The 26,341-nt window shown below is 43.3% G+C and overlaps 1 protein-coding gene across 15 annotated transcripts in view; it reads left to right on the top strand.

Annotated features, from left to right (window-relative positions):
- The first annotated feature begins 227 nt into the window (after nt 1-227).
- Nucleotides 228-26,341, top strand: part of CADPS2 (calcium dependent secretion activator 2) — a 535,389-nt gene continuing 509,275 nt past the window's right edge. For 9 of the 15 annotated variants that reach the window (XM_039239680.1, XM_039239678.1, XM_039239676.1 and 6 more), the window contains exon 1: nt 229-653. In XM_039239680.1, coding sequence (XP_039095611.1) covers nt 315-653 — 339 coding nt within the window. In that variant the 5' untranslated portion in view covers nt 229-314. Of the gene's footprint in view, nt 654-26,341 lie in introns of all 15 variants that reach the window. The other 6 variants (XM_039239670.1, XM_039239667.1, XM_039239669.1 and 3 more) reach the window with 1 other exon arrangement.

Here is a 26,341-nt window from a genome sequence, read left to right as displayed (position 1 = left end):
TCACGGGGTTGGCGGGCGCCGGGCGGGCAGAGGAATTCACGAGGCGCTCACGTTCACCTCCAACGCTAACTCCGCCTATTTAATCCCGGCGGCTCCCCCCCCCCTCCAGCTCCCTGCTCCTGCCCGCCCCTTTCGCCCTGGTGGTAGGAAACATTCCGGTCTGTAACTCGACGTGTCCGGAAAGCTCTGGCCAGTTTCCCTTTCGTTCTGCGGTCGCGGCTGCCAGCCGTGCGGCTCCCCCGGACCGGCGGGCGCGGCTGCAGTGGGGAAGCGCCCGAGGACCGCGGGCCGAGCGGCGGGGCGCCCCGAGCACCATGCTGGACCCGTCTTCCAGCGAGGAGGAGTCGGACGAGGGGCTGGAAGAGGAGAGCCGCGATGTGCTGGTGGCGGCCGGCGGCCCGCAGCGAGCGCCCCCGGCCCCGGCTCGCGAAGGGCGGCGGGACGCGCCGGGGCGCGCGGGCGGCGGCAGCGCAGCCGGACCCGTGAGCCCGAGCCCCTCCGTGCTCAGCGAGGGGCGAGAGGAGCCCGACAGGCAGCTGGATGAGGAGCAGGAGCGGAGGATCCGCCTGCAGCTCTACGTCTTCGTCGTGAGGTGCATCGCGTACCCCTTCAACGCCAAGCAGCCCACCGACATGGCCCGGAGGCAGCAGAAGGTGAGTTGCGCGCCGGACTCGGCGCCTCCGGCCGCCACTTCTTCTTCCCGGGAGTTTGCTCTCCCCGGAGAGCTCTGGGGCGCTTGCCCTCTGCCCTTATTTACCCCGTGCACTATTTTTGTTGGCCTTTAAGGTTTAAGGGAATCTTTGAGGGGGGGGGGGGGATCCTTTCGTGTATCAGCCGGCTGGGCATCGGGGACGCGTCCTCTCCCCCATCCCGCTTCCCGTTGGCAGAAGCTCTCAGCTTGGCATCGGGAGACCCGCAGCGCTCGCCGTGCGGTGGTTGCACCCGCTGGGGCTCCGCTCCGGCCAGGTTACAACGCAGCTCCCATCAACTTTAATTTTTAAGAGCGGTGGCGCCTTCTTGCCCACCTTACTTCAGCTGGAGCTAGGCTTTGCTGTGGGTCTTAATGGTTGTGTAATTAGACGAAACAGGTGGAATCTGGCCACCTCTGTTAGAGCAGCCTTCGCTAGGGCGAAGGGGTAGGAATTTACCTCCAGGAATAAAAAAGTTAACAAGCTTACTTTACTGCTATATAATGAAGACCTCAAATCCAAACCCCAGAGAAGGTACGCAGCTTCGTAGAGTTGCTGTAGGTTGATAATTCCTGGTCTGGGCAGGCCTAATGAAACGCACGATTAATGAAAAGTAAAGGGTTGGTGCGTAACCATTTGGTAAGGAATGCGTGTTTGTTTGTTTGTTTGTTTTTTTTTTTCGGTTTTTTTCCTCTCTGTTTTTGCATAGCAAAGAGGTAAGGAGTTTGTCTCTGGTGTCCTGTCTGCCAACTTTAGTTTTAAAACCAGATTCCAGGGGTCTAATGCTCTGCAACAGAGGAAAGTCCTGACTCCGATTGCCCTAATTGGGTAAATGGGAATCTGTCTAGCAAATCTTTCTAATAGCGTGCTGAACCTAAAAGGTTCAGTAGAAATCTAACCGTCTCTGACAAAATGTGGAGACCCAGAGGGCTTGTAATTTGCCCAAGGCACATCTAGATGCATAGATGTTTATTTTCTGAAGTATTCAGCACGTTAAGCACTTCTTAGAAATCTGGGGAGCGTCGGAGTGGCCTTCTGAAACACCACGGCAGCTTTGCTTACTTACATGTAGTCTTCCTACTACCCTCCTTTATCCAGCCTTTAAAAAAACACACCTGAACTAAGAAGCTGTTTTGGAATCCTTCGTTCTCTGGGAGTACGTGGGGGACGATTCTGTACAGCTGGTGCCTAATTACACAGAACCTTCAAGAACCTAACCCTGTTGGTAATGCAGTCACAGAATGCTAGAGCTGGAAATGACCTTGGTATCCTCCAGACAGACACATCATTTAGGAGATGAGCAGTCTGAGCGTTTCCTAATCCCAAACCAGGGGGTGTGATTGAAATCCCCAGTCTTCCAGTCAGTTGTGCGCGCCCCGTGGAGTGCTTGTGCGCCTTCCGTTCCTCCCCACGTAAGTACCTGCTTCCTCATCGGTGTGCTGCGGTCACCTGTTGTTTCTGCACTCCATAGGTCAGACAACTTTGAACTTCAGTAGTCCTCCTTATTCTAAGTGTAAGTAATTCTTGACCTGTCTGGCCATGTAAAGCTTCTGAATGTCAGCCTGTCAACACTTTGGTCATTCGTATTGCATTGAAGCTTGTTTTTAGTGTATTAAACTATAAAAATGAAACTAAAGGTATTCCTGTCTGGTCTGTTCTGCTTCTGTAAAAAGTTACTGGTAGCTGATTTATTCTGTGCTGCTCCCATTTTGTTACTGAAACTCCTTGTTAACCATTGAAGCTCTGACTGGCCTATTTAAGTGCAATGTTTCTACAGAAGTTATTTGAACTGTCAAACCAAATACTTTCCCAGTACTAAGGGAGCTGTTCTAACCTTAACCGGGGGTTACCAAAATGTAAACAATAAAACACTGCATCTGATCTCAGCAAAAATACTTGGAAACCTCAGCTCTGTAAATGTTGAGCATAGAGTGCTGTCACATTAACTTCTGTGAATTTTTATTAGGGGAGGCCACATAACCTAAGTATTTTTATTCCGAAGTCCCCACACTCCGCGCCCCCCACCCCCACAATGTACTGCTTCCTAAAGGGAGTTGGAACAATTTTTGGCAGTAGATTTTCTCCTAGGACAGTGTGAAGTGGGAATTTATATTCCTATGAATTTAATGCATAAGTCAATTAATACCAGAAACTTTACATCTTGAATTCTACAGTTGTGTGTTATAAAAATCACAGCATAATTGCAAAATCACTAATCCATTGTATTTTTTCTTTTCTTTCTTTCTTTTTTTAATACTGTATCTTTAAGTAGTCCATCATCTAGCAAAAGGATTTGGTGCTTAAATTGTTCCTGACAATGTATGTTGATGCTTCCTCACAACTTTGAGAATTTAGAAACTCTCAGATTGAGATCTGAAAGAGTCCTCATTTAAAAAAACAAACAAACAAAAAAAACTTCAAATGTTTGTTCATTTTTGAGAGAGACTGAGCACAAGCAGGGGAGGGGCAGGGAAAGAGACAGAATCCGAGGCAGGCTCCAGGCTCTGACCTGCCACAGGGTTCGGACCCACGAACTGTGAGATCATGACCTGAGCCAAAGTTGGACAAGCGACAGAAGAGCCTTCCCTTGACTTTCCTGGCCCTCCCTGAAGGGATGGTGAGTTTTTGTGAACTAGAGCTCAGCTGCAGTGTTTTGTTTTCCTTTTACTTGACTAGAAAGGCCCACAAAGCTAGTTAGGGGTTTTATCCAGGAGTTATTATAGAAATCTTAGTAGCCTTAATCTCAGTTGACTAAAACAGGGCCATGCCAGTTAGGCCCTGGGACTACTGATGGCTCTACAGAAAATTCTGGAAGTGAAGGTGGATCTAGATACGGAGAGCTACGTACCAGGTGGTCACATCCCTAAAGTGAACATACCCAGGGGTTCACCTGTGGTACCAATATGAAATAACTGCTACTGGCAAAAGGACTTTAGTTCTGAATAGTGTCTAAGCCTGATGCTTATTTACCTTGATGACTTTGGTACCATCAGGACTCTACAATAATAAACTTCATATGACTATAGATCATCAGTTAAAGGTGGGATTGGTATTAATTGCAAAACCATGACCCAGATAAGCAAAGCAGTTTCCTCATAAGGCAAATCATAAAGGCTATTTATTGAGCCTTTGGAAAACCTGGAGACCTGCAGCATTGAAATGTAGTAAGTGTTCATGGTGACGAGAAGGTTGGAGGACGCTGACCAACCAACATCATCCCCATAGCAGAGGTATTCAGATACAGGTTTAGACTGCAGGTCTGTAGGCTTCTAATAAGTGGTCGTAGTGTTTTTGTTCTCCTGAAGTTTAAAGTGTGAAAGGAATTGGCTCTTAAACTAGAAATAAGCAGGAATTAAAGAGTAAAATGGTATCTGATAACTTCCTACATGAATCCTATACTCCTGTTCTTGCCATTTCTCCATGTATGGCTTCTGTAATCGCTCTAAATTGTGACTTTCGTATAGAATGAGCATTCCCACCACTTCGCATAACTTTTGTCCGAGTTTGAGAAATGGGCACAAATAATAGTGTGAAACTGTAGATGGGGAGAGTAAGCTCCTTAGGTACAACCGATGAGGAAGAGGGCAAAACGCCTTGTGGAAAGACCTGAAGTAGGGGTTTGCCTAGAATTCTGTCGTTCGGATATTTCATTACAATAAAGTGGTCACTTCTAGCTCTTTGGAAATGATTGCTCTTCTGTTTTGAACATCCTGACTGCTCAGGTGATCCCTAAGTTCAGGGAATGAGCCATTTTTTTTCTAATGGTCTTTTAAATGTTTATTTTTGAGACTGAGTGGGAGAGGGACAGAGTAGGAGACAGAATCCGAAGCAGGCTCCGGGCTGAGCTTTCAGCACAGAGCTTGACATGGGGCTGGAATTCAGACCCAGAGATCAGGATCTGAGCGGAGGTCAGACGCCTAACCAAATGAAACCCCCAAGCTTCCCGAAAGAGTCAGTTTTCTAAACCAAAGAAAGCCCCTACAGGTTTACGGAGGTTGAGAATCCCTTCCCTAAGCCTAGGAGACCTTCAGCCTCTAGTGCCGTGTTGTCCCGTTTGGTGCCTTAGCATAGGGTGTCCTACAAAAACATGTCTGGAGGGTGGGGTGCCTGGGTGGTTCAGTTGTTTAAACCTCAGACTCTTGATTTCAGGTCCTAATCTCAGGGCCTGCCCCCTGCCCCCTACCCATGGAGCCTGCTTAAGATTCTCTCTCTGCCTCTCCCCTGCTCATGTATGTGCTTGCTCTCCTAAAAAAAAAATCCAAAAACTTCTCTGCATACGTGAAAGTGTCAGATTTAGTACATGTTGGAAAGAATTAGGTATGGTTTGCAGGAAAGGGGGTGGGGGGAAGGAAAGCTAGAGTCTTTTTTAAAATTTTTTTTAATGTTTTATTAGAGAGACAGCGTGAGCAGGGGAGGGTCAGAGAGAGAGTCACAGACTGAAACAGGCTCCAGGCTCTGAGCTGGCAGTCCGCACAGAGCCCGACACGGGGCTCGAACCCACGAACCGTGAGATCACGACCTGAGCGAAAGTCGGACCCTTAACCGACTAAGCCATCCAGGTGCCCCGAAAGCTAGAGTCTTCTAATCTTTGGAAACTAATGTTCCTAAACATGTTCTTGAGACCTCCAGGATTTCCACCCTCCCGCCCCTAACCCAAAGCCCTAGAAACAAACTAGTAGAACTAATGACTACAGAGTGGAACTTTGCCACTGCCACTACCAAACCCGAGAGACCAGCAGTGTAGAAGCCCGGTAGTAGACCTTGTTTTCTTTGCAGGTTTCCAGCAAATGATGTGATAATCCTAAAAAGCCACCCTCTGGGAAATGGGTGATGGGCATGGAGGAGGGCACTTGTTGGGATGAGCACTGGGTGTTCTATGGAAACCAGCTTGACCATAAACTATTAAAAAAAAAAAAAAAAAAGCCACCGTCTTTGGGAGTTAGGATAATTCATCCTTTGTGCTCCTCTGGCTTTGGTATTTTCTGGAGCAAATGCAGAAGGGATAGGTTATGTTGGTTTTTGATAACCGGGAATACCTTGTCCTGTAGGAAGGGAGTTGGAAACCCCATTAAAGTAATCTTAGACTGGACTTAATACAGTATCTCAGGAAGTTGTGTGTTGCTTAGATTCCTCTAACCTTCCACAGGGTGTCTTGAGATGGTGGCACTTTACTTGGTGGAATGAGTTGTGCTAATGAGAAGAACTCCGATGGATTAAGTGATCTTGGCGTTTGCTTCTTTCCAAAATGAAATTGGCTGTAATTCTGATAAGCAATGACTCCTTATAAACTGAAATGGTGTAATTGTTTCCCTCGTTTTTTTTTTCCTCTTGGAAACTTCCCTTTTTACACTCAAAAGAGAAATTGCACTGTATGTAAGGTCATTGAAGAACTTTAAGATAAAATTAAAGCCACTCGCCAGGTTATGAAATAGGAGAACTCCAAACAGAAAATCCCACCAGTTTGGTAATGAGGAGGCCGCTTTTGCATGATTGTGCTATATTATATGCATTTCAAATGGATTCAAATCCTGAGAAGTGGTGGGTCACGTAGTCCTGTTACTGCTGTTTTAATTCTTAGGTTGTAAAAGAACTAACGGCTGTAAATGTAAATAGTGGATGTATCATTGGAACAAAGGACACCTGCCCAAAGTTAAGAATATTTAGGCCTATTTAGTGTTGGTAACCCTTCATTTTAGGACCACCAGTGTGGTCTGTTTCAAAATCAGCAGAGGATTCTGATAGGCTTTCCTTCAAAACAAAGATCTGATTTCTATCCTTAGCTGCACCTAAGAATTACCTAGAGAGCTCTTAAGAATCCCATCATCCAAGTTGCACCCCACATTAATGAAATCTATCTCTGGGGCTGTAGTCTTAAAGCTCCCTAGGTGATTCCAGCATACATCCAGGGTTGAGAACTACTTGGTGTGTAGGTCTGTGTGTGTGTGTGTGTGTGTGTGTGTGTGTGTGTGTGTAGAAAGCTACAGGAAACTGGCTTATTTTTAAATGGGCAAGGTGAAAGTATTTGCAATAATGAGTGAGACTCCTGAGTAACTAAACCAGTATTCCATATTAAGGTAAAGTCAACAGGGATGCTCTAAGTGAGGAAAAACATTTAAATATTCTAGATTTTATGGATTCAATACAGTGGGAGGCGAGTATATACTAGACTTTTGAAAGGTCTTTAATTAGATAATATGCTAGAGACAATTAAGTTGCATGTGCAAGTGTGTAACTATAAAACCACAGATCACAACCTTAGCAGTAGAAAATCTAGGATGCTGAGGTTAAGCCTGAGCGTTGCTTTTCAAAATAAGCTGGGAGAGTATAGTGAAATTTTAGAGGTTGACACGGAGTAATGCCTAAAGAGTAAATTTTCCCAAGGTCTTTCAAGATCCTTACTGGGTGGAATATTTCCTCGGTATATGCAGTAGTAGTACATATAGGTCTTTCAAAAAGTACACTTCAGAAGGCATTAAGTGAAGTACTTAGGTAAGTTCTTGTTCAGTTTTAAGTGTTTCGATATTTTTGTGCTGTTTGCAGTCTTTGCAAAATTTCAGCATTAGGTGAAGAGTATTGACAATTTCATTCCCACTGCATTAGTTTCAAATCACTCTTGTACACCTGAAAAAAAAATTGCATCAATAGGTTGTTAGTTTGCATTTGAGAGTCTATTTGTAGAGCATTGTTGGTCAGCTTTTTGAAACGTCTTCATATCCCTTTGTGAGCCTCGTGGTTTGAATATTTTCATTTTCTAACTTTCAGGTTAATGATGAATGTTTACAATGAAAATGTTACTGGGGCTAAAGGTATGAACTACTTAAAGGCAGTCTTTGCCAGGCTGGCAGCTGAGAGGATCGTTAACTTGCTCCTTACTGATTGTGAAGAGGAATGTATGTGTATGGTCTAATATCCTTTTTTCCATTTTTTTCTGTTGAGATTTTTGGTGTTACTAATATGAAGTCTGTCAAGATGTTGAGACTAGCATTCCTTTGTGAAGGGGTTTTGATAGCCTGCCTCTTTTCTTTAGATATGCTTCGATCTTTTCCTTAACATTTCTTCTCTTGGACTATTTTTCATCTGGAATTAATATTGGAAGCAAGGAGTTGACCTTTTATCTCAAAAAGCTAAGCAGTCCTTATAGCTTGATTCTTGATTATGTTCTACTTCCATTACTAAGCTGGAAGGCTAAGTTCATAGGGTTTCCCTCATTAATTCATTGATCAACTATTTATTGAGCCTCTGCTTACACGATCACATGTTCTGGAAACCCTGTGAAAAATAAAACCAGAAATCCCCTCAGTAGTGTTCAATAACTTACAGATTATGTGTAGGTTTTTCTTTACATCTTCTAGGTTATCTATTCTATTTGATTTAGCTCTTTTCCTATGGCTTGTACCATATAATTAATTATACATTTTAATACCTGATTGGGGTTCCCATTATCAAGTTCTTTTCAGCAATCTATTCTTCCCTCTATCTGCACCCCCCACTCCCCCCTCTTTTTTTTTTTTTTTTTTTTTTGAGAGACACCGAATGTGAAGCAGGTTCCAGGCTTTGAGCTGTCAGCACAAAACCCAACGTGGGACTTGAACTCCTGAACTGTGAGATCATGACCTGAGCTGACGTCAGAAGCTCAACCAGCTGAGCCACCCGGGTGGCTTACCCCACTTACCCTTTCTTTAAAAAAAAAAAAAAAAAAAATTGCAGCAGTTAGGAAACTTTGTCTTCAGAGGACCTGGACTTCATTCTTCTGTAGTATTCTTGCATTGAGAAAGGCATTTCAGCTCTCTAGGTCCTGACTTTTCATTTGTAAAATGGGGCTAATGGCCACATAGAATTCTTGTTTACAATTAAATGAGATGCATATGAAGTGTTTAGCTTTGTACCTACTAATGCAGTATGTTCCCAATTAGATGCTATCATTTCTTGTTAAGCCTGTTTGAGAAACTCTTTACTCAGTTCAGTCTTGTAGCAACATAAACATCCTCTTCAGTTAGTCTAGCATCGTCTGTCTTTGTGATGTGTTGTTCAGTTCATTGTATTGACCCCTTGGATTTATAACCAAGGTTATTTTTAAACCTTTTACAACATCCCCCCTCCCCCCCATGGCTTATGTTTTTCTATTACCAGTAATTGGTAAAGGCTAAACTCTGAGCTTTGTTTTAACTCCTCGTATTGCTGTACATTATTGATCTAGTAATTACTATCTGAGCCTTCTGGGTTGTCTGTGTAGGCGGTTGAATCCTCAGACCGTAATGATTTGTCCTGTCCAGTAGCTGTACCTGTTCTGTTTGACATTGTTGGTAAGAATGTTCAAAGTAGTATATTCATTGCCATACTTTTTTCTTAATTTAATGTTTGTTTTTGAGAGAGAGAATGGAGTGTGAGCAGGGGAGGGGAAGAGAAAAAGGGTGACACACAGAATCAGAAGCAGGCTCTTGGCTCTTGAGCTGTTAGCCCAGAGCCCGCTCAGAGCCTGATGTGGGGCTCGAACCCACAGACCATGAGATCATGATCTGAGCTGAAGTTGGGTGCTTAATCAATTGAGCCACCCAGGTACCCCACCATACCTTTTTCTTGATGCAGGCTTTATGAGGAATGCTTTTGGGATTGTTCTAATGAACATATTGTTAGTATTTTAGGTTATTCTTTATTTTTCTTCAAGAGTTTAAAAATATCAAAATGGACTTTATCAAATTTCTTGCCACCTCAATTGAGGTAATTGCCTAATAACTTCATTTTACTGATGTGATGGATTTTACTAGGTTTCCTATTAAACCATTCTTACATTCCTAGGGTAATTGTTCCCTGATTGTGGTTCTTTTCAATAAACACTTGATTTTTGAGTTCCCTAGGCTTTTAATTTTTTCTTTCTTTTGGTCTGTATTCAGAAAGGTCTATCATTTTCTGTGCTGGCTGTCAGTTGTTGCAGAAAATTGGCCATTTCTAGGTTTTCAGGCATATTAACATAGTTGGACAGATCTTTCATTTTCTGTATCTTCAGGTTTGGTCTTCAGATTTCTCCTGTTTTAAAAATTCATTAGTAGCCCAGATACTTGTTCTTACAGATATACATGTTAACTTTATAAACTGTTTTATAGCTTCTATTTTCCTAAGGTGGGGTGTTTGGGGTTTTTTTTTTTTTTTTTTTTTTTTTTTTTGGATGGGGGTTGTGTGGGGGTGTGGAGCTAGGTAAGAGGATATCTAAATAGGTTCTTGGTGATCTGGCAGCTTAATAGGGTTTTTATTTTCTGCTTTGTAATAAAATGAAAGTATATGAAACTATGAATTTACCTCTAGATACAGTTTGGCATCTGTCTGTAATACTATAACATCTTGCAAAAATTTCACTTTTCTCTTGAACTAGTATAAACAGTTAACCAGAGTACTTAAATTTCTAGTGAAATCTGTTCTCTTTAATTTCTAATCTTATGTGGACGTTGTGGTTCACTGTACTGTGCAAGCAGTGTCCAGTCTTCTATCACAAAGCATGTGGCAAATTTTGAGTTTAGCACTGTTTTTTACATATCTAATAGCCTTAATAGTCATCATTCCTGCCTTGTCATCTTTATATTATCCTACTACAGTTGTATGGATCTTTAATTTACTTTGTATACCTAGGAGTATTTAACTCGTAAATATTGATGCCAAATTCCTAATAGAATAAAGGTAAGTGGATACTGGAGTTAGCCAGTGGGAAGGAACTCTTTGATCCATTTAGTGTGTTTGTTGGAAAAGGATTCTTTGTCCAACTTTAAAAGTTAAAACTACTTTCTATCGAGTTTCAGGTGTTAACCATAATACATATACCTGCTGTCCATATATAAACACATCTATCTGCATAGGCATGTGTGCATACACCCATTTTGAGGTTATTTTGTAGTGAAAATTATTTAATACAGCAATTTTTGTCTGATCTTTGCTTTTGAGTTTGAGACCATACGTTGCCAATGTAACCTCAATCTTAGTTTTCAGTTTTTGTTTCCTTTATTTTTTTGTCTTTAGTACATGGCATTTCAGCTCTTCCATCCTGGAGCCAGAGACCGGTAGGGGGACAGGATATAAATCTTGCTATGTCCTTCTCATAGTTGTGCTGCTTGTTTCAATTCACTGGGCAGAGCATGTGCATTTTAAGAAGCTTTGTGTCTAGTTTTCATTTATGAAGTTAGTGGACATTCATCTCAATGGGTCTTAGTTTTATATTTAGTCTGCAGTATCTCCTTTAAAAATACTTCAGTGTATCTGTGTGAATATTGGAAGATGGGAAAATTCTATGAAACCTGTATTTTTATTTCACAAATTTAGGGAAATATATTCCATATTTTATTTAAAGAGATGAGAATCTTAATTTGGTTCTGTAGAGAAAACTCTAAAACTCCAAATACTTCTTTAGCCGGAAAGGCTTACAAAATGCTGATTTATCCTTAGGAACCATTCTGAACTATTCTTGAGCAGTGGGAAGTAGGGAGATAGAAAGCACTTTTGTTCTTTGTTTTTTGTTTTTTTGGTGTTTTGAGAGAGGAGAGTGAGAGAGCGAGCGAGAGCGAGCGTGAGAGAGCTTGCGAGCGAGGTGGGGGAGAAGTAGAGAATCCCAAGCAGGCTCTGTGCTGTCATTGCAGAGCCTGATGTGGGGTTTGATCTTACAAATCGTGAGATCTTGAGCTGGAATCAAGAGTTTGAGTGCTTAACTCACTGAGTCACTCAGGCACTCTAGGAAGCACATTCTTATTCTCTCATACTGCTTCAACTGGAAGGCCACTCTGCTTTACGTGATAGAACAATACATTTTAAATGACTGGGAGAGGCCAAAATGTCCAAATAGCTTTAATGTTTCATAATTGTGGTTCAAGTATGCGATCCCATGGGAATTTCTATACTTTGATTACTACGTCCTAGAATCTTAGGCTTTTACTTTATTTGTTGGAGGCTGGCTCCAGCAGGGTCCGGGGGTCCCTGAAGGATTGATGGTGTGGGCGATGGAGGGATGAGAGAGGCCACGAGATTCTTCCTGATCACCGGGCAGGCATCTGTGCTCTGACTGGGGCTCAACTTTATTTTATAATTGTTTGGGGGACGGCACAGAAGTGGCATTTGCCTTAGGCCATGATTTCTGATGACAAACTCCTTTGATTTGTAGAAGACTCCTGTATAACCTTTATCAATAGTGATTGAGGTAGGTGATTTAGATGCTTATCGTCTTGTGAAGGAAGGTATCTTTAGCATACAAGACCATGTTTTTAGCATAAAAAGGGTGAAGTTTAGTTCTTTGTGGGCATTGGTCAATAGTTTAAGGAGAAGTATTAAGTAAAACAGGTCTTTCAGGAAACACCTTTGCTCGCATAGTCACAAAAGAAGTTCCTCAATAGGTTCCTTCACAGGGAGCAATTAGCATATTCAAGGCCAGAATAAGTCACTCTGAATACTGATCACAAATGCCTTGGGGGGCTAGTACTCCAAGCAGAAACAATTGGGTGGGGTGGATTTCTGTCTTTAACTCTAAATTAGTCTCTTTGTCTCTGGGCCAGACTCCGTTGTAACTCTTTTGTTCTTAGCCCCCTTTATTATGTAAGTCTTGGATCTGCAAGGCCCATAGAAGAGCCTTTTGACAATCATCCACAGTGCTTTCATCTGAAATCTCTTTTGAAAAGCCTGGAATATGTTTTTCCTTATGAGGAATCTGGGGAATATTGGTCTGATCTGTAATTCTGTGAGGCCTGGTCAATACCAGCAGGCTCCTTTCCAACATGAGCCAGTAGTAGCAGAAGGAGATCCCAGTTTTTGTTTTTCATGGCAGGAGCTGTGCAAACGCTGACATTTCCTTGCCGTGACTCTCATTCAGGGAGTCCGGTGTGGCTCCCAGCAATTATTGCCTTTTTTATTCTTAGAAATACTTATGCAATGTAGGGATGTACAGTTTACTCCAATACAGATCATGCCGTAAGGAAGCTAAAATCTGATCGGTAAGATGTTGAATTTGTGGTCCTTGAAATCAGTAAAGATCAAAAGGACCATCGTTTGTAGCTTGGGAGGGATACGGGTACAAAAGGTAAATTTGAGAATGGTCCTGTGGATTTCAGTTGAAAGCATGGGCTTGAATGATATAGTAAAAGGAAAGTGATCTTGCAAGAGAAGTAGCACTGGGAGTGCTACTTTGAGATTCTAATCTGAATCTAAACTAATACACTATATGCAGCATGAACTTTGCCGAACTTAATCTGTTCACTCTTCCCCATTTCCAGTCAGCTTTCCAGAGGGAACCCTTAAAACTTTTCATGGGTTTTTTTTTTTTCCTTCTAGAAGTAGCTCATGAATCCAAACATGTATACCGCTTTTTCTCCGGGCTTCTTAGTGACTTTAGCCATTACTTCCTGTAGAACATCTGATGGGGAGAGTCTGATCCTTCCTACATGTATCTAGCTCCCTTTCTTCTACTTAGAATAGGATTCTTTACCATTATTGGTTTCTGCTAGTTGCCCCCTCTGTTTTCCCCTTCTTATAAGCAATAGGATTTTTAGCTGGGCCCATGGCTATCTGGCTGAAGACTGCATTTCTTATCTTGCCCTCCCGTTCCTTTCGTTATCCAGGGGACAGAGCAGGACTCTGCAGGGAATGTAGGTCAGGAGCATAGGCTGGAGGACGCCAGCTTTTTCTCCGTGGGAATAGGACCAGCTCCCGTGGCCCTGTCAGTCTTTGCAAGGGATCGCACACGTAAGGTCTCTTCGTTTTTACACAATTCTGGAAGTCCAGCTACAGACTTCTGAGACTTTGCTGAGGAAGACAGGAAGGAAGTCCTGCCAGAATAGGAGGAACAAGGACATAGCAGAAGCTATGGGCTCAAATTGTTGATGGCCGGAAACAATCTGGTATTTGTTCTACCCTCTCTTGTAAAGGAGAAGCCAAAAGACGAATTTCAGACTAGTGGGCTCTGAATGGAGGAGATGTGTGCAAATGTATGGGCCCTTCCTTGGGAAGGGAAGGAAAAATTCTTCTAAAAATTCTTCTAGCTGGAGTAGGAATTAAATTTACATGGGACAGACCAAAGGGGAAAAAAGGTTTATTGCATGCACACAGAGGCACAATAATAGAGACCTAAAGAAATGACTAACGCAGCTTTTTCACTTCTTAGGCAAAGACCATAAATCTGAGAAATTGACAAAGGGCTGAACTTGGTGAGCTTCAGTAAGGAATTCTAAACAGAATTTGGACCAAGGTACTAAATTAGTAAAAAAGGGTTGTTTGTATAGCCTCCAGGCTCTAAATTTCCTGTGTCTCATTTGGATGTCTGTTAACCTCTTGGTACAGGGAGGTTACCTTTCGTGTGGGGCACGATGCCCTGGTTTCGAGGGGGACAGAGGTGGGTCTGTGTGTCCTTGGACAGGCTGTCCTGGTAACTTAATACACTAGGGGTTCTTGGGTGGCTCAGTTGGTTAAGCGTTCGACTTCAGCTCAAGTCATGATCTCAGGGTTTCAGGAGTTAGAGCCCTGCATCAGGCTCGCTGGTGTCTGCATGGAGCCAACTTCAGATCCTCTGCCCCTCCCCTGCTTGTGCTCAAAACTTAAATATGCCAGGGTGTGGTTCATCTTGGGGCAGCCTACCTTTAGCCCCTATACCTGAAACAAGAGGAGCATGTCCCTGTCCATCTACCCTGTCCCACTGGCTGAATATCCATCTCAGCCTGGCAGTGAGAATAGCCATTGGGATGAGATGATTACTACTTACTTGAGTAGCTGAGCAACACAGCTTGCAGAGGGAGAGCTACCCCTTCTCCCAGATTTTTAAGAGAAGGGAACTTCTCATGTCCATGCTAATTTTTAAGTGACTGGACTTTTACTTATTAAAATAGGTCTGCTCTGTCCATATTCTAAGTACAATTAGTTCTGAAGTCTAAACAATCACCTGCTTTGTGTTTTGCCCCCCTGAGGCGGGAGACACTCCCCTTGTGACTACAAGGAAAAGAATTTCAGACACTGGAGTTGAAATCCATTGCCAACAGCACCTGCATCTAGGTTCTTCTATAAGGAAAATATCTTCTCAAGGTTAACTTTATCTTGAGGAGTCCTTAAGACTTTGGGGGCACCTGGGTGGCTCAGTCAAGTGTCTGACTTCAGCTCAGCTTATGATCTCAGTTTGTGGGTTCGAGCCCCGTTTCAGGCTCTGTGCTGACAGCTGAGAGCCTGGAGCTTGCTTCGGATTTTGTCTCCCTCTCTCTGCCTCTCCCCCACTCATTTGTATGTGTGTGTCTTTGATTTTTTAAAATTTCTTTAATCTTAAAGACTTTTGTTCTTTGAGTAGTTGATTCTGAAAACTGGAAGATACTTAGTGGAGTTCTATCAAGACTTTCACTACAAACTACACCGTATGCCTTGGTTGCATATCTTCTAAAAGTTGAAACTTTTCTTGGGAGTTCTTGTTTTTCTTGTCTTATTTTATCTCAGGTTATTGCTAATTAAAACCATTGATTCTCGTAAATGAAGGGAAACAAAAATAATATAAAAAACAGGGAGGGGAACAAAACAAGAGATTCCTAAATATAGGGAACAAACAGGGTTACTGGAGGGGTTGTGGATGGGGGGATGGGCTAAATGGGCAAGGGGCATTAAGGCAGACACTTGTTGGGATGAGCACTGGGTGGTGTATATGGACCTCAGTCACTGGAATCTACTCCTGAAATTGTTGCACTATATGCTAACTGGGATGTAAATTTAAAAAAGTGGGAGATAGGAAAAATCTATTACAGCTCAATGAAGTTTTATTAAAAAAATAAAACCCCTTGGTTCTCAGTGGGGCTGATAATACCCCCAGCAGACACTTAAAACATTTGATGGGGAGTGTATTGGTTTTCTCAGTGATTGGGGGATTACTACTGGTATTTAGTGGATAGGGTCCAGGGACTCTAGAAAATCCTAAACAGGATAAATTGTCTTTCATCCTACATGATCTTTGAATGTCCTATTGGACATTGGTGTAGGTAAAGCCTGTCTATGGTCATTTGAGCCTAGAATAGAGCTCTTAATAAATCAGAAGGTATTGGGGTGCCTGGGTGGCTCAGCTGGTTGAGTGGCCGACTCTTGATTTTTGGCTCTGGTTGTAGTCTCAGGGTCAGGGAATCGAGCCCCGACCCCCCCCTTTCCTGCCCCCACTGGTTGCACTCTGTGTAAAAGCATGTAGCCTGCTTAAGATTCTTTCTCTTCTTCTGCCCCTCTCCCCTGCTCATGCTCAAGCTTGCTCTAAAATTACAAAAAAAAAAATCTCAATGGGTTTAATGTATGATCTTCCTAGAAATACAACTTTTGGGTAAATCGGAGAAAGGTTGAACTTTATTATGTTAGGAACTTTCCTGAGAATTGCTCCCCATATATGGCAGTGGGGGGGACATCACCAATAGCAGTGATGCTCGTGATATTTGTTACCAATACAGGATGCTTGTGTCGGCTTTCGTTTTCACTTACCCCGTTCTCCTGGATTTCCTGGATTGGTAAACTACTTAGCCCTTCAAAAGATCAAATTGTCAACATTCAGTTAAATACGTTCTCCCTCATCTTAAACTCAGATTTCCACATTATATACACGGTTATGTGTGTTGAGTTTATTTTCCTGTAGACCAGTTATGCCTAAGCACTTATATCTGAAATACAGGTTATTTCTCCATTTTATTCCAGTTAGGTTATGTTTTTGAAAATATGTGCAGATATTATAACCTAGCAGTAAATTTCAGGTCTGCATAGCAAAAGTGTTTTTTTTTTTGTTTTGTTTTGTTTTAAAGGAGAGAGGCTTATGAAATAGGGCCCAGTGAGAGGGTCAGACAGATTTAAGGGAACCAGTGAGGGATGGTGAAGCCTTCATGGGTTAACTACAGACAGAAGACCTTACTACCTGTGGGCCTCTATGGGTAAAAGGAGGGAACTTTGACCTGAACTGTCCCGGAATCAAAGGTATGGGAGAAAGCTCTCTGACAGAGGGTGTAGTCTTCAGGTGGAGAATAGAATTATGGCCAGGTAGTGGATAGGAGGGAGGTGGCCCAGGGATTAAGTCTCCTCTCCTCTTGCACTTCCTTCCCTCTGATTTTGTGCAGGCACCTCCCCAAAAAAGAAACTCCAAGGGAAGCTGAAGAGCAAGCCTGCTTAGCTCTTAGGGCTTATTAGCTCTGGGAGTACAGGGCTGGCTAGGAGATGGGGGAACATGGAGCTGGAGACCAGAGGGGGGAGTCTGATTGGGTTTGGAAATCACTGTACCCGGGGTGGCTAGCTTTGATCTTTCTCCTTTCTTCCCCACATCTTTCCCCTTTCTCTGGTTTACTCTCCTCTGAACTCCATGTTGGGACCACAGGCTGAGAGTTGTGATTCTCCCTTCGTAGTTCTTGTGAGCTGTAGACCTCCTGCTCGTATTTTCTAATTTTGTTTGAACCTTTTCACGCTCCCCTTTGAAAGAGTGTGACACGTTTTCTAAATCTACATTGGTTTGATTTTGTGTTTTGATGGAGAAATCAACTGGGCAGAGGAGTCTTGGTTGAAACCCTCTTCCCTCAGGACTTTGCAGGCATTAATAGTTACTCTCTTCCAGTTTCCAGTGTTGCTGCTAATGCAGAGTTTGGAGTTGGGTTTCGTTCATTTTTAGCAGACCCAATTTTTCCTTTCTCATGCTTTTATTTATTTATTTATTTATTTTTTAAATGTTTTTATGTATCTCTAGGAGAGAGAGAGAGACAGTGTGAGCAGGGGAGGGTCAGAGAGAGAGGGAGTCACGGACTGAAACAGGCTCCAGGCTCTGAGCTGGCTGTTAGCACAGAGCCCGACGCGGGGCTCGAACCCACGAACCGCGAGATCATGACCTAAGCGAAAGTCGGACGCTTAACCGACTAAGCCACCCAGGCGCCCCATCCTTTCTCATGCTTTTAATGTTCTTGCCTTTAGAGGGTTCTAAAATGTTAAAATCGTTGAGAAGTTCATTGTGCCAAATGCTAAATGTTATTGTTGAATTCATTCTGGCTCTAGGCACGTGTCCTTTTAACCCAAAGGAAATTACTTGGGGACTTGGGATGGACAAAGTCTGGCTACAAAAGGTGATTGCTTTTCTTAAGGGTGAGGCTGCTTCTTAGACTCCCTCTTTATTAGTGCACCTAGAAAACTTCCAAGGTTCTGTTTGGATGAATTTTCTAATCCTACTCTTTAAATTTTTTTCTTTTACACTTATTTTTGAGAGAGAGAGTGAGACAGAGCATGAATTGGGAAGGACAGAGAGAAGGAGACCCAGAATCTGAAGCAGGCTCCAGGCTCTGAACAAGCGTTCAGCACAGAGCCTGACATGGGGCTCGAACCCACGAGCTGTGAGATCATGGCCTGAGCCAAAGTCAGACACTTAACCGACTGAGCCACCCAGGCGCCCCTATAATCCTACTCTTGACATTGTTTGAAGTGTTTTTTGCCTGTCTCTTGGGTTTGCTTTAGGTATTAGAGTCATATAAAGTTGGCTTGGAGGAATCCAACAGCAGAACACTGTATTCATGTTACATGTATAATTAACATATACCTTATTCTTTTGTTTTAACTTTCTATAGGACTTCCTAGATTAAACTTCTATGTATACTAATGGAGCTGTTAACTGGAGTAAGGCCCATTGTCTCAAATGACTGCGCTGATAAAATACAAACCTCTGACTGAAAAAGCGAATTTCAAAAGAAACTTCTTGGTCTTTCTTCATGGTTTTTGCCTAGGGGCATTAACTGGTTAATGCCCCTGTTAAGAAAATCTAACCAACTTTTTTCAGTCTGTACGTAGGCCTCCCATGTTCAGTCAGTCATCTATAAAGTGGAGCCTTTGCAATACTTCACATTAACATACCCAAACGTAGCCAAAACCCAGTTAAATTGAGTATTTTAAGCAGTCTTAGGAACACATCAGTAAGTGAGTAGTGAGGGGAATTAGGAATATATTCTGAAAAAGAACTTGTGAAGTATGTGCTAGGGTTCAAGAAGAGATGTGAATTTTACTATTTTTTGGGTAGATACTTTGCATCTTGCATGATGCTCCAGCCCTGCTCCCTGATGATAGATAGCAACATGTGTTGGTTTTGGTAGGTAGTAATGACTGTATTTCCCCCCAGGAGCCAAGTGTGTGGCCATGAGAACATTTGAACTTTTAGGAAGCAACTTTTATTTTCATTAAAAATGGCTCTTTTCAGCCTGTTTGCTTAAATACTGCCTTTTTCACTTGTTTTTTCCTCATCAGGAACCTTATGAGACCAGTGTTTTCATCAATTTCAGGATTAGGTATTGCTATCCAGAGGTTTCACAGTAGAATAATCTCTATATCTTCACAAAAACCTAGAATCTAAAATCTCAGCTACGTATATTGTGCCCAAGATATTGTTGACCAGGTTCTGAGACGTTCTTCAGATCATGAAGGGGATAAAGGAGATCATGGCCTTCTAAAAGAAAGGAGTAGGGTTAAATGGCACTTTCACGTGTTAGATGTTATTTCTATTTCTGTGTCTGTTCAGGGAACATAAGCGATCTGCCTTAGATCAGTAAATGATGGTATTGGAATTACCCAGTGTCTGTCTCCATGCCCTTGGATCTTAACTTCATGGGCTTGCGAAAGTGTTTCCCTCCCATAAGAACTGTATTTCTTTCTGGAATAAGAGCTCTGTAGTAGGTGTACAATAAAAGTTGAGTTGCACGGAAGTCAGTATGTGGGTATGTCATAGAACAAGTAATGTGCCTTGCAGTGCATTACCCCCTACAGTTAGAGCCTAAGTGACTTGAATGTTTTTGTGATCTTCCACAGTGTCTTGCTAAAAGGAATTACTTTGGGTGGTATGGGAAATTGTTTGAATAGGAGATCTTCAAATGTCAGGACCTCATAATTGAAATTCTGATGCCTCCTAAATTGTAATGGAGTCTGTCACACTGGTAAGTTTATTGATCATGTTCCAAGTGCCTGCCTTTGGGCACTTGGACTGAGGGCTCCCAATTCCCTTCACCAAAACCCCAGTGAATCTGGTTATGGAAAGCTGTCCTCACTTAATAGTAGCTCAGCCTGGGTTCCTTGTACTGTTGCTTTTTTTTAAAATTTTTTTACGGTCTTTTGTTTCTATCTCCAGAACTGTGTATTTTTTTTCTGAATATAGAAATAATGTGCTTGTAGCAGAGCCCAGAAACAGAAGTCAAGGGGAAGTTACTCAGGATCTGACTAGAAGTAACAGTGGTGAATGCTGAGCAGTTTGTCCTTACTGTTTCCACGCCTACTTCCCCATTGATTGTGCTGTAAACAACTTTGTATCTTGGCTTTTCCCCCTACTTAGCATTATATCCTGAATATATTCCTCTTCAAAAAAAAAAAACCTTGTTAATGGTCTTGTACTCTTTCCTCACACATACCCTAAATTCATGAGCACCTAGGTCATGATGACCTTCTTAGTGTGCCTTAATGGGGATGAGATGGATTTTTACAACACTTCTGTATTAAGTGTACAGTAAGTGTGCACATTTTGAGACTTGTAATATATATTTGATCCCTGAATGGTACAGGGTTAGGGGCACCAAACCCTCTCTCCCCCTCCTCTTATGCAGTCAAATCTGTGTATGCCTTTTGACTCCCCAAAAACTTAATTTGCTAATAGCTTGCTATTGACTGCAAGATTTCCTGATATCCTAAATGGTCCATTAATATATCATGTGTATTATATACTGTATTCTTAAAGTAAGCCAGAGAAGATGTTAAAATCTTAAGAGAAAACAAATTTATAACTACACTTATGGGGGGACCCCATAAACAAGTAGACCCACAGGGTTCAAACTTCTGTTCAAAGTCTACCGTATATTGAATAATTATACTGATTATACACACCCACCTGTGAATAGTCTGGAGGAATATTTATCTCCTTGCATCCTTGCCAACTTTGAATATAGTAAAGCTGTCTTGGTAAAGTTGGTTTCTTTCATTTTAACAAAGGCCGTCTTACTATGCTCTACGAAGAGTTAGACATCTTTGTATATTGGATATCTGTGATACCTATTTACTTAAAAATATTAAAATGGAGGCTTTTCACATGTTTCTTTAGCCATCCTTGGGCCCCATTATTGTGAAGCCTCTTGAGAGACCAAGCAGGATCCCAGAATTCACGTTGGTGTGTCTGGAAGGCTTGCCAGTAGAGGTTTGGAGGTCTAAAAAGTGAGAGTTGGTGGCAGGGAGGAGTTTGGCTTTTCAGAGGAGGAGAGCGTGAGCGAAGGCAGCGAGGTAGTGGAGAGGCCACAAGGGCTGTATGGGGTCTAAGAAATAATGAGAATTAAAGAGGAGTCTTAGGATCCTGCTGGTGCCGGTTGTGGGATGTGAAATGGAAGGAGAGGATTTGGGGGGATATTCCGCGGAGTATTTTGTTGGCTCCGAACAGAAATGCAGTCTAATAGCTTAAATCACTGGGCTCTATCTCCCTTTACACAGTGCTGGGATGGTGGCTGCCCTGGACTTTCATCCCTACCGCGACACTTTTGCTATCAATGTTACAACTACCTGCAGGTGAAGCATTTGTGTTCCAAGCAGAAGAGAGGAAGCCATGGGCTCCGTCATGGGGATGACCTTATTCTGAAAAGGAGGTCCCCTCCCTGCTTCAGCTTCTCTGTATAGCTTATGGGCAACCATAGTTGTAAAGAAGGCTGAGTTGGAGGTGCCTGGGTAGCTCAGTCGGTTGAGTGTCCTGCTTGATCTCAGCTCAGGTCTTGATCTCAGGGGCCTGAGTTCAAGTCCTGTATTGGGCTCCAGACTGGGTTTAGAGCCTACTTAAAACATAAACATTCACCTTTGGGGCTTCTACATGGTTCTTTCAGTTAAGCTTCTGACCTTTGATTCCAGCTCAGATCATGATCTCCCAGTCATGGAATCGAGTCCCATGTCAGGCTCTGAGCTGAGCAGGGAACCTGCTTAAGATTCTCTCTCAACCTGTGCCCCTCCCTTGTTCACAGGCACACTTTCTCTCAAATTAAAAAAAAAAAAATTTTTTTTTTTCTTCTCAGCCTCTGTACCAGAGGAACACAGAAGAGGAGGGATTTGGAATGAGAGTTTAGTAACCAAGAGTATGCTAACAAGTGGCCAGAAGACAACCTCCATTTTGGCCATGTTTGTGGAGAGGACTTCCGTGCAGTAGAAAACCATTCCTAGATCTCAGAAGTTGTCAGGGTTTGAAATCCATAGGGGCAGTCTGCACTTCGTAGTTAGCCTTATAACTAAAGAACTTCAACTTTCTGTGGCTTCTCCTAAGTTCCATTTGTAGGTCTCCTGTCAGTTGGTGGTAGCCAAACCATGCCCTCCACCTTCCAGCCACAGGGCCAGATCCCCCATGACTTCTTATCCTGGTCCAGTGTGCTGTTATTTCCTTAATTGCCTCAGTTCTCCTTGGTATGTTTCTAGTGTGAATGCGAGGGTCCTTATCCATGTTTGGAGCTTGCATTCTAGTCTGTCTCTTCTAGAGGACCACCACAGCTTCCAGTTCCTCCTCCTCCAGTTGACCTTTGAATCACGTAGGTTTAAACTTCACGGGTCCACTTGAATCCACATGGGGATCTTTTTTTCTTATAGCTCTGTAAATGCAGTTTTCTCTTGTGACTTCATGATTTTTAGCTTTATCGGGAAAATACAGTATATTATAAAACATACACAGCATGTTAAACGGCTTTCTGCCAACTGCAAGCTATTAAGGTTTTGGGGAGTCCGTTATACTCGGCTTTTGGACTACATGGAGGTGGTGCCCCTAACCCCTGCATCGTCCAAGGGTCAACCGTATGTACCTTCACATACCTGGGGGGTTGGGCTGCTCCTAGACTAAAAACATATAGCTGCTGACTTGAAAGGCCTCTTCCCTCCCGGGATCTCTTCTCTGTGCTAATGCAGGGAGACCTGGCTCCCAGGCAGAATGCTGCTGAGGGCTACTCAGGCTAAAGTGATCCCTCTAGGAAGTGAACAATCCCTTTCCGTAGGATGGTGCTTATTTCCCCCTCCATGTCCTTTGCTGTCCTGACTACAGCAGATGGGCATCAAAGTGACCCTTAAGCTTTCAGACTACCACAAACTACTTCCTCTCCAGGGACAAAGGCTTTTAAGTAATTTGAAGCCTTTCTAGGTTCTATTTTGTATGGGTTGTATTTTCCCATATAACGAGTTCGGAAACATCTAATATTTTAGGTCTGACGCAAATCTAGTGATGTCCCTTTATGCTGTGACTTTCAAGGACATGATTCATTTTTGAATTTGTGGTGACTAACCGTTGTAGTGCTGAAGCAGTTTTCTGATCCGTGAGGCTACCCGTCTTCCCTGGGGTCAATCCAGCATTCTCTTTTCTACCAAACCGCTTATGCAACACCATATAACCTGAAGTGTGTTTTCTATAGAACTTGTTACTCTGGCAGACACTCAAGGCCGAATTTTCCGTCCCTGTATGTGCATCCTGTTTATCTGCAGGGCTAATGAGTTTTAGCCTGGAGGTTGCCGATGAAGTCTCCCTGGCCCTTGTGTGTAACGGCACACGTTGTTCCAGCCCAGCTGGGCGGCGTGATGGGGGGTGGGGGTGGGCTGTAGCAAATGTGGGTGGTATCTTTGTCTTGACACCTTAATGGCTCCAGTTTTCCTGTTTTTTTCTGTACATAGACTTCACCTCCTCTGACTTCTTACTGTGTGGTGAGTACAGGGTAGGTGAAAGCAAGGCTCCTTTCTGGCAGCTTCTAGGATTGACCCCAGGGGTGCCTGGAGCCGTGTGGTGGTGACTGGTAGCAGCAGCTTCCCTAGAAGGACTGGGGTGAGGTTTCTTGGCTGAGCTGTAAGCCATGAGGCGTCTCCAGGACTTTTGCCTTGGGCTCCAGATCAAGAGAGTATTTGTAAAGCACTTAATCGGTGATCTGTAGTACATACCCATCTGCCCCTTCTTCCTCTTGCACACACTGCCCCCTTTTCCTTCTCACTGCCCCCTTTCATCTCCCCTGATCTCCCTGCAGCCTGATTTCCCTGGGAAATATTTGAAACGAATAGTGTAGATCATTATAGAGTAGATGCATACCTTCCAGATTCTCCTTTAACACAACATGCCAACGTTTATATCTTTTGACATAGAAGTGCCTAAGGATCTAATTAGAAAAACTACCACCAAGTGGTTTCATGGGGAGGGGGGTATAATAATAGAGAACTAATTACAAAGGTATTAGGACAGCCAAAAGAGCAGATGGGACTCTGTTGTGCCGTGCAGGGGTTACCGGCTGCAGGAAGCAGCTCCCATTCCTAGGGCTGCAGTCGGGGTGAGAAGAGTTAGTGCTCCTTTACCCAGGGGAAGGGGGCTGTGTGGCTGGAGCCCAGCTGCAGCCAAGGAACCACCTGGTGAGAAGAGAACCTAGGATCTAGGGCCAGCGGATTCTACCTGGAACCATGGAAGAGGCTGCCCCTGGGGAGCTGAACAGTGGCCATGTGGCCGGTGTTGGAGATGTCCCCTGAAATAGAAGAGGTTAGGGAGACACCTTAATTTTTTTTTTTCTTTTCTTTTTTTTTTTTTTAACCTGCTCATAATGTCCAGTTTCTGGCTACCTGTTCAGGAATCCTGGGCACTGAAGTCTGTGGCCTTCAGTCATATGAAGGGGAAGATGGGAATAGATAGGAAGGCAAAGGACAGGGCCTTTTCCTTAAGTATGATTCTTTTTCCTTTTTTTTTTTTTTTTTCTAAATTAAAAAAATATTTGAGAGAGACCGAGCCTGAGCAGGGGAGGGGCAGAGAGAGGGAGACACAGAATCTGAAGCAGGCTCCAGGCTCTGAGCTGTCCCACAGAGCCCGATGTGGGACTGTGAGATCATGACCTGGGCTGAAGTTGGATGGCCACCCGACTGAGCCACCCAGGTGCCTAACTTTAAGTACAGTCCTGCTGCTTTTCTATCATAAGGCACATCCCTAGGGTACCTTTTGTCTTTCCACTTTGGATTCTTTTAATTGGTAGGGTTTAATTTCCTGTGATTTTTAGAGTGGTGGTTACAAAGCAGTCAGCATGCAGACGTCTGCAGTAGCCTTCTAAACGTATTTTCTTCTATCCTTCTGACCTCCAACTTGAATCTGATCCCTTCAAGTAGTCTGTGATCGCTTTGTAACAAAAGTCAAACTGCTCTTGTTCAAGACTTCCCGTGGGCTCCACTGGACTCCTAGAAAGTCTTTATCGTGGCCTGCAAGGCTCTGCATGATCTGCCCGTTTATTTCTTACCTCCCGGTCTTCCCTTGCTCTTTCTTCTCTAAATGACCTTTTTGCTGTTCTGGAACATACTGGCATGGTCTTAATCTGCCCTTTTGTTCTTACTGTTCCCTGAACCTCAAATGCTTTTCTTATAGATCTCCCCCCCCCCCACTTCACCTTTGCTTAACCATCAATTCAGTAAGACTTTCCTGACCTCTAGGTTTAAAATTGCTCCTTCCGTCTACTCCTTTGCATACTTGCTACTTCCCCTGTTCTAATTTTCCCTGTTGTACTGATCATCTAATATAGTACGTAACCTTCGTTATTCACCCCTACCTTCTGTTTCCTCCCATAAGCTCAGTGAGGGCAGGGAATGTTGTCAGTTTGTTCATAGAAGGTCTGGCATATGTATGTCTTTAGGAAGATTTTCTAGCTATTCAGAGTGTCAAGATTTCCTGTATTTCTCAATTGTATTAATTCATTGAATGGGACAGTATTTTACCAACTTAAGAGACATTTGAGAGTGCATATGCATGAATTGAGGAAGAGGGAGAGAGTGAGGGGGAGAGAGAATCCCATGCAGAGCCCGATGTGGAGCCCCATCCCACAAACTGTGAGATCATGACCAGAGCTGAAATCCAGAGTGAGGAGCTTGACTAACTGAGCCATCCAGGTGGCCCATATCTTTACCAACTTTTAATGAGTATCTCCTTTAACTTAATTCTTAGTAGAAGAAAAACTTATTCACTCAAGCTCACAGGATAGTATGGACTTCTGGATTCCAATTACCGTTGACACTAGTTGATCGTAGCCAATTACCCTTGCCTCTGCTTCTTTGGTAATATACAGGTAATAGTGCTTTGCTACATGGCTGTCAGTATTAAGGCATAAAAAAAAAGTTGAGTTTACACAGTAAGTGTTCACTAGCTCTTGGCTGTTATAAGGGGTTTTCATGCTGGGGTGACTTAGAAAATGCACCCCTTGGGGCTCCTTGACTGATAGCCCACTTGATGGGAGCTGGAAGGTCCTTGGCTTCCACTTGCACTGAGGTCCTGTTTGCTGTGGGCTGAGCCTAGACAGTTGACTAGGGACAGAAGCGATTGTAAGGTAGGCAGTCCTTTAAATTGTGGGACTCTGCTAGTGGGTGACTTGAGCTTGAGGACTTCCTATCCAGCTGGCTGAACCTTTCTTGGACTTTTGCCAAAAGTTCAGTCATCCTCTCTTCTACTTGAATCTTGTACAAGAATGTTCCCTGTCTTTGCTCTCTACTTGTCATGGGATGCATGTCTGTGTCTCCTCAAAATTTGGAAGTTGAAATCCTAGCCTTCAAGGTGATGGTAATGGGGGTGGGGCCTTAAGGACATGATCAGGTTGTGAGGGTAGAGCCCTCCTGAATGGGAGTACTGCCCTTGCAAAAAGCATCTATGAACCAGGAAGTGGGCCAGATACCACATCTGCCTG

This window comes from Hyaena hyaena, unplaced genomic scaffold, assembly GCF_003009895.1.
Source record: "Hyaena hyaena isolate Hyena2069 unplaced genomic scaffold, ASM300989v1 scaffold_161, whole genome shotgun sequence".
Taxonomy (NCBI): Eukaryota; Metazoa; Chordata; class Mammalia; order Carnivora; family Hyaenidae; genus Hyaena; species Hyaena hyaena.
This window is presented reverse-complemented; position numbering and strand designations above follow the sequence as displayed.